Source organism: Arachis hypogaea, chromosome 3, assembly GCF_003086295.3.
Source record: "Arachis hypogaea cultivar Tifrunner chromosome 3, arahy.Tifrunner.gnm2.J5K5, whole genome shotgun sequence".
NCBI lineage: Eukaryota > Viridiplantae > Streptophyta > Magnoliopsida > Fabales > Fabaceae > Arachis > Arachis hypogaea.
Window position 1 is genome coordinate 51,781,790 of NC_092038.1, and position 8,425 is coordinate 51,790,214.

General features: G+C 35.5%; 1 protein-coding gene across 1 annotated transcript; it reads left to right on the forward strand.

The window, feature by feature from the left end:
- Window positions 1-2,601: 2,601 nt before the first annotated feature.
- LOC140183486 (uncharacterized) lies at window positions 2,602-5,358 on the forward strand. The gene is made up of 6 exons (XM_072231933.1): window positions 2,602-2,877; window positions 3,132-3,436; window positions 3,602-3,681; window positions 3,933-4,054; window positions 4,504-4,647; window positions 4,780-5,358. The coding sequence occupies exons 1-6, from the start codon at window positions 2,602-2,604 to the stop codon at window positions 5,356-5,358; spliced, it is 1,506 nt and encodes a 501-aa protein (XP_072088034.1).
- Window positions 5,359-8,425: the final 3,067 nt, after the last annotated feature.

Sequence of the window (8,425 nt, forward strand, 5' to 3'; positions counted from 1 at the left end):
TCTCCATTAAATAATACAAACTATGATGACTCCTCTTATGGGAGATTTTGGAGAATAGGTTTCTGTATTTATGTCCCTTTGGATTTCCTTTGGGGTTTTTCCTTATTTTATCGTATGTATATATTACTATGCTCGGACCGGTTATCTTTGCAGCCGGATTTTGAGTCTTGATATTCCTGTTTTTGACACTCCTTTGTATATATATAATCTCGCGTTGGTTATTCTTGTTCGTTACGTTATCGATCGGAGTGTTGCGCTTTAGGATTTTGATTTTTGTTTACCCCTTTTTCTACAAAGGCTCCTAGTTATAATAAATCATTCATACTATTATACGTACTAAATTTTTATTTTAGAGGTCGTAATACCTTGCCATCTCTGAATTATGACTTAAGCATAAGACTCTGTATGGTAGGGTGTTACAAGACCGAATTCCGTTCATTCTTGGGCACAATTAGAAAGAAATTTTCATGATCTATTTTTTTGAGGTGAATTGAAAGTTAGTCTTATGGATTTATTTTCTGTCAGACGTGCAGAGGAGAATCCATTGACACTTATTTGGCACAATTTAGAAACATGAGAAATAAATGTTTTACTCTGATTCCAGAAACTGAAGTTGTCAAAATAACTACTAATGGATTAGAATTTGGAGGTAGGAAGAAACTTGTCAATCAACATACTTTAGATCTTTCCCAGTTAGCTGAGAGAGTAAGACAAATAGAACAAACTAAAAAAGAAAAAGAAAATTTCAAAAAAGGTTATAAAAAGGTTGTATATGTTGATTGTTTTTCCGATAGTAGTGATTCAGATGAGAAAGAGGTTTATATTGCTGAATTGCGTGGGGGTCCTCCTTATGTATGTAAATATTTGAAGCCAGTTAAATGAAAAGAAAAAGTCTCTTCATATTCCAAAGTTGAAAATAAGACTTAATCTTTTGATATTTCCAAGGCAGATCAAATATTTGAGGTTTTATTAAAAGATAAGCAGCTTATTTTTACCAGAAGGAAAAAAGATGCCTTCAGCCGATGAAATAAAGAATAAGAAATTTTGTAAGTTTCATTAGTTATTTTCACACACCACTAATAATTGCATCCGTTTCAGGGATTTGATACAAAAAGCCAATGAAGAGGGAAGGTTGAAGTTTGAGGATGAAGCTACTATGAAGATAGACACTGAACCATTTGCTGCTGATTCAAATTATGTTGAGCCATTCAATTTGTCAGTCAACATGGTAGAAATTGATGCCACAATGGTTAGTGCTCAAAATGAAAATAAAGACCTGAGAATTTTTGAGCGAGACAAGAAGCTAGTTTATCCTCGTCCTGGTGAGGATCTGTTAGATTTTTTATTGAGAATTAAAGAATCTGACAGTACCATCACAATGTGCCCAAAGTGCAGGCTGTTTTTGACAAGGAAGCTGCAAAAGAATTTGAAAAGTACAAAGTTGAAGAGAAGGAAAAAGGCTAAGTTGAGAAAAAATATTGCTGAAAAAGAAAATGAAACTAACGGGCTAAAGCAGAAGATAGCTGAGGGAAAACAAAAGTTGGACGGTCGGACTCCTTTGAACAAGTGTGTCAATAACACTGGGATAGAACTCGTCAACCAGAAGATGAAGACTGTAGTCATCATTGATGGAAAACCTGATAGATTTTCTCAAAAGACAAGAGTTCCTTCCACCAATATTTCAAACAATAAATAGGTCCAGAATACGAGAAATGTGCAGAATCAATCTACTGCTTTTGCAAGAGAAAAAACAAATGGGTGAAGCCTAGACCTTTTAAGCCCAGGTACTACAAGTCTCAGTTATAGAACATGAATCATGCACAAGATGGAGGTAGTATATATATTCCAAAAAATGTGCCTATTCCCTCAAAGCCAATTTATTTTTGTTATAATCCTAACATGTAGTAGGTTCCTAATTATTCTCCTTGGCCAAATTGTCAAAATATTCTAAAGTATTCTCCTTTTACAACTTTTGAGCAAAAAGAGAATATACCCGAGTGTGTTCCTTTAGATCCATACAAGGGGACACGGTGTAGATTTTTCTCCTTTGCCAGCCATGGCTAAGTCAGTAGAAATAGGCAATCCTTCTAATCACCCTAAATGCAATAAAAATGTAAAGAAGAATCTTGCTGGAAAGAAGATAATGGTTGAAAATAAGGGAGAAAAGAATGAAGATTTAATTACTGATAATTTTGACACTAGTTTTGATGACAACTTAGAAGCAATATTTGGTGTTAAGCAACCTATAGCTGTGGTGTCAATATTGCCTGAGGAGTATAGTCAAGTCTGGGAAGTGGAGTCATTAGAAGATGATTGTTATGATGACTTTCCTGGAAGCGAATGCTTATTGCTAGATGACAATATGTGTGGTGGAGGATTGTTTGAGAAGCCTACTAAAAATGACAAGGAACACTTGCGTCCACTGCATATCAAGGCTCGTGTTGAAGGAAGGATAGTCAATAAGATTTTGGTTGACGGGGGAGCTGCTGTCAATCTCATGCTTGAAAGAATGATGGGAAGACTTGGAAAGACTGAAAAAGATTCATCAAAAGTAGCATTAGGGTGACAAATTTTAATAGAAGGACTTCTTCTGTTAGAGGTATGGTTTTGCTGTCAATTGAGGTTAGCGCTGTCAATAGTCCAACTCTATTTGTTGTTGTTCCTTCTAAGGCTGGTTTTAACTTGTTTTTGGGACGTGATTGGATTCATGAAATGGGTGCTATTCCATCCACTCTACATCAAAATTTGACTTTCTGGAACAAAGATGGAGGAGTGGAAGAAGTTCCTGCTGATAATAGTACATGTTACTATGACGAGATGCATGTGAAGTTCAGAATGTATAATCCTAGAGTCAAGCCACTGACGGTTGACACCAAGGCATTTAATTCTGAAAGTATTGAGATGTGCAAAATAAATATGAATGATTTTATTTTAGTCCCTAAGGCCGAAAAGGATACGGCCTCAAGAGAAACTTAGATGATGAGTTTGACGAGCCAATTGGCTCAGCTGTCAGCCTATATGGCGAACACAGAAGGGTGCATTGACAGTGTACCTTATGATTGTATATATGATGATGGTTCTTTAGGTTTTAAAAAAATAATACGGACGATGTGAAAAAAGTTGAGGTGTAGGATCCTTTGGAGAAGATAGATATTGGTAACAGTGGTCATCCTAGACAAACATATGTGAGCAAGATGTTGTCTGATGATTTCAAAAAAGAAATGGTGGAGATATTAAAGGAATATTGTGATTGTTTTGCATGGGATTATGAAGAAATTCCAGGGTTGAGTTATGAATTAGTAGAACATCAATTGCCATTGAAGGCCAATGTCAAACCTATCAAGCAGCCACCAAAGAGATTTGCTCCTGAAGTCGTGCAGAAGATTAAAGAAGAGATTGAAAGACTTCTTAAGGCTAAGTTTATAAGAACAACAAGGTATGTCAACTGAATTTCTAATGTTGTTCCTGTCATGAAAAAGAATGGAAAGTTAAGGGTTTGCATTGATTTTAGAGACTTAAATTCTGCAACACCAAAAGATAAATATCCAATACCTATAGCTGATATGTTAATAGATTCTATTGGTGGTCATGAAATTTTAAGTTTTATGGATGGATATTCAGGTTATTATCAAATATACATAGCTGAGGAAGATGTGTCAAAAACTGCATTTAGGTTTCCAGGTACTTTAGGAACTTTTGAATGGGTTGTGATGCATTTGGGCTCAAAAATGCCGGTGCAACTCATCAAAGGGATATGAATAAAATTTTTCATGATTTTATTGAAAATTTTATGGAAATTTATGTTGACGATGTGGTTGTCAAATCAAATGCTAAAAAAGAGCATCTAGAAAATTTAAAGAAAGCATTTGAAAGAATGAGAAAGCATAAATTGAAAATGAGTCCCTTAAAATGTGCTTTTGGTGTGAGTGTAGGGAATTTTCTTGGTTTCTTGGTGCAGAAAAAAGGGATTGAAATTGACAAAAATAAGGCAAAGGCTATCTTAATGGCTCCTCCTCCAGCTAACAAAAAACAACTGCAAGCATTTTTAGGGAAGGTCAATTACTGTAGAAGGTTCATTTCCAATCTGTCAGAAAAAACTAAGGTTTTTGCACCTCTGATCAAATTGAAAAAAGAGAAAGAGTTCTAATGAAAAGCAAAGCATCAAGAAGCGCTTGACAACATCAAGCAGTACTTGACTAATCCTCCTATTATGACACCTCCATGGGATGGAGCACCTCTAAAACTTTACGTGTCAGCTTCTGAAGCAACAATTGGTGGAATGCTGGCTCAAGAAGATGAGAATAGCAACGAAAGAGTGATTTATTACCTAAGTCGTGTGCTAAATGATGTTGAGAGCTGTTATTCTCCAATTAAAAAACTTTATTTAGCTTTATATTTTTCTTATTTAAAACTTAAGTATTATTTAATTCCTAAGAATGTTTATGTGATTTCTAACTTTGATATTCTTAAATATATGTTGTCTTCTTCAATATTGCATGGTAGACTAGGAAAATAGATGTTGGCCTTAACGGAATTTCTTTACATTTTGTTCCTGCAAGAGCCGTTAAGGGTCAGGTTCTAGCTGATTTTCTGGTTGACCATCCTTGTATGGACATTGATGAGAAGTTACTGGGTTTCGTTGGTTTGGTACCTTGAAAATTATATTTTGACGGTTGATGCCATAAGAGTGGTGTTGGTATAGGAATTTTAATTATTTCTCCAAGCAGCGAGCCAAGTAAATTCCTATTTGAATTGAATTATTCATGTTCCAACAATGAGGCAGAATATGAAGCATTAATAATGGGACTGGAGTTATTATTCGAAAAAGGAGTTAAAAATGTGAAAATTTTTGGAGATTCACAGCTTGTAGTCCGTCAAGTATCACTTGAGTATAGGTGTGTTAGTAAAAATTTAAGAAAGTATTTCAATGTGGCTATAAAGTTGTTGAGCGGGTTTGACAATGTCATTTTAAGGCATGTTCCAAGGGAGTTAAATCAAGAAACAAATGAATTAGCTCAAATTTCTTCAAGATATAAGATCAAGCCCTCAACACTAGAAAAATTCGTAAGGATAAAGGACATATTTATGCCTTTGAGAGAAAGAGAAGTGTTGTCATTAGAAAAACTAGACCCCGAAGATTGGAGAGTACCAATTATGGAATATCTAGAAAATCCAAGTCTCAGTGTCGATAGAAAATTTAAATATAGAGCTCAAAGTTATGTTCTAATAAATAATGTCTTGTTTAAGAAATCTGTTGATGGAAACCTTTTGACATGTTTGGGAGAAAAAGAAGCATATTTGGCTCTTGCTGAAGTGCATGAGGGAATTTGTGATGCCCATCAGTCAGGAAAAAAATGAAATAGGTAATAAATAGGAGAAGATTGTATTGGCCGACTATTCAAAGAGATTGTATAAATTATGCTAGGTCTTGTGAAGAATGCCAAAAACATGGAAGCCTTCAACATATTTCAGCGTCAGAATTGCATGTTATAGTTAAGCCATGGCCGTTTAGAGGTTGGACTTTAGATTTGATCGGTCAGATTCACCCACCTTCTTCTAAAGGTCATAAGTTCATTTTGGTTGGTGTTGATTATTTTTCTAAATGAGTAGTCCCTTTAAGGGAGGTGACTCACAATGAAATAATTGATTTTATTGAGTAGCATATTGTGCATAGGTTTGGAATTCCTCAATCTATTACCACTGATCAAGGAACCATGTTTATTGGAATAAAGGTAATGGAATATGCCAAGTCTACAGATATAAAAATGCTTTCTTCTACATCGTATTATGTCCAAGCCAATGGACAAGTAGAGGCAACGAATAAAATTTTGATTGCATTAATTAAAAAACACATTGGAAGGCAGCCAAGAAATTGGCACCAAACTCTCAGTCAAGTTCTTTGGACTTATCGAAATTCTCCAAGAGGTTCTACTGGGACCACCCCGTATAAGTTAGTTTACGGTCATGATGCGGTGTTGCCAATTGATATTAATTTGCAAAGTATAAGGGTGGCTAGACAAGATGAGATACCAGTAGTAGATTATTGGAATTCTTTGTATGATGAGCTCAATGAACTAGATGACGAAAGGTTGAGAACTTTAGAGCGGGTGATTCGACAAAAAGAGATTATGTCAAAATCATACAACCGCTGTTAAAGCAAAGACATTTGCAGTTGGAGATTTAGTGTGGAAAACAATTTTGCCTATAGAAAAAAAGTAAAAAACTTATGGTAAGTGGTCTCGAACTTGGGAAGGACCTTATGTAGTTGACAAGATTTATTCTGGAAATGCCTATAAGATTATTGAAGTCGGCCAAGCATACATGAGATAAACATTCCACATGTTTAAGGACACGAAAATATCCAGTTGAAATGTCAAAGGAAAAAATAAAGAACTAATGAATATTTGCAATTCAGTTTGTAAAAGCTAACATGTCCTTTTGATTTCTCTGAATTCCAAGTTCCATTGATAGTGTAAAGCATTAAGATTATGAGACAAAGATGTGTCCAAAGCATTAATTTAAAATAAGAGTTAATACAGAAAATGACTTATCATTTTGTGAGCGCAGTATAATACATCCTGATGGTTTTACAGTGGCTAAGAGAAGGGGGGTTGAATCTTAGCCCCTTTTTCACTTAATAACACTTGCTGGTCTTTGAAACAACTTCTGGAGACTTTTTTTATTTTTGTCTCGTACCCAGTCACGAGACTTTTTCTTTTTATCTTGTAACCCGGCACGAGATATTTTTCAGTTTTATCTCCATGGCAGCAGAAACAATAATGGAGTAGAAGAGAGAGAGAATTACACCAAGATATATCCTGGTTCAGCTGCTAAGTACAATGTAGCCTACATCCAGTCTCCATCACAATAATGATGGAATTTCACTATAATCATTTTTGATTATATACACCAATTCTCCCTAGGAACTACCCTTCCTATCCATGACAAGTCCAGAATCTAAACCCAAAGACTGAACTTGACTTGGTCACTGCCAAGCTTTCAACTGCTAAGTGCTAACCCAACTTGCAAGAGAATTCCCACAGAATCATGAAACACAACACAGATGTACAAAGGACCTCTAAGGACATCTATGGATTTTGCTTTTAATTTTGCACTCTTTGCCTTTTTCCGCTCTATGGCTTTTTCTTACAAACCTCACTGTTTGCCTTTTCCATGAGACTCAAGACAGATAAAATTAAACAGAAAATTACAAAATGAAGAACATTGAAGGAGAAGAAAGTTCTGTTAGCTTAGATAGCTATGTGAACACTGTGCCTTGCACTCTCACTCCTTGCTTCAAGCCATAGCTGTTCTCCCTTATATAAAGGGGAAGCCTCCACGGTTGAAACCAAATAAACCAAGCTAAACTTCTTCTTCTTCATGCAAAACCGGTTCAGCCAAAGAGAGAGAAGAGGGAATCGAATGCTATATCCAACATGCAATTACCTCTGAGTCTTCTCTTTACACCAAGCTTCATCAATCCGAGCCATCCCTCTTGACTTGCACTCCAAGAAGGACTCCTAGCCCTTGATGCTTCTTGATGCATGACAGCTCCTCCTGCTCCACTTTTGCTTCCTCCTTCACGTAGCCTCCCTAGCTACCTTCTGTGATGAGTGAACACAAAAGCAGAGACGAGCCATGACTCTGAGATTTTCTTCCTCTGACCGAGATCTTCCTCTTCCAATTTTGGTGTGGAGAGGTTGAGCTTACTTCACCAAATCTTACCTCCTTTGGTGAAGATCTCAGCCACAACATACTTTTTATTTTCTTTTTCTTGCCATAATTACAATTGTCTTGTTGCTTGCTTCTTCTTCTCTACGGTAGCTTGCCATAGCTTCCATGGTTTCTACTGTGATATAACCGAATAGAGAAGAGAGATGAGAGAGAAGAGAGAGTAGAAAGAAAAGTAATTAAATGAATTTGAACAAAATAATTAAAAATGAGTTACTTTTGCTTCCCTTTTGCTGAGTAGCATGCCTCATTAAGGCCAACCATCTAATCAATTATAATTTCTCTCTCATAGTTCCAAGGACTGCATTAACTTAGTTTTATAAAATTCGAATTCCATCATATGATAAAAAGGAGATCCGTTGGAAGAAATGGAACTTTGCTTTCTTTGCTTAATGGTTTCGGACCAAGCTTTGGTCTATTTAGCAAAGATTTTAATTGGGCTTGTACCAATAATAATCCAATCTGGCCCAAATACATAACCATGATTTTAGCTAACATGATTACAATAGTTTAATAAAAAAGTTGTTCCAATGGGCTTGTTATATTTGGTCCAAAATCTGCATAGGAAAATTATTTAAATTAGCACTTATTAAAATAATAATTTTGCAATTAATTATTTGAATAATGATTGATCATCATCAAATTAAATTAGAGTTTTCCAAACTCATCAATCTTCCCCTTGATGCCAAAAATT

Bases quoted from the DNA above. Each gene is read 5' to 3' on its own strand.
- LOC140183486 (XM_072231933.1), top strand. From the start codon at position 2,602: ATGGTTTTGCTGTCAATTGAGGTTAGCGCTGTCAATAGTCCAACTCTA. The intron at 2,878-3,131 runs GCATTTAATTCT...GTTGAGGTGTAG, and splicing joins CACTGACGGTTGACACCAAG to GATCCTTTGGAGAAGATAGA. The intron at 4,055-4,503 runs GTCAATTACTGT...ATTGCATGGTAG, and splicing joins TGCAAGCATTTTTAGGGAAG to ACTAGGAAAATAGATGTTGG.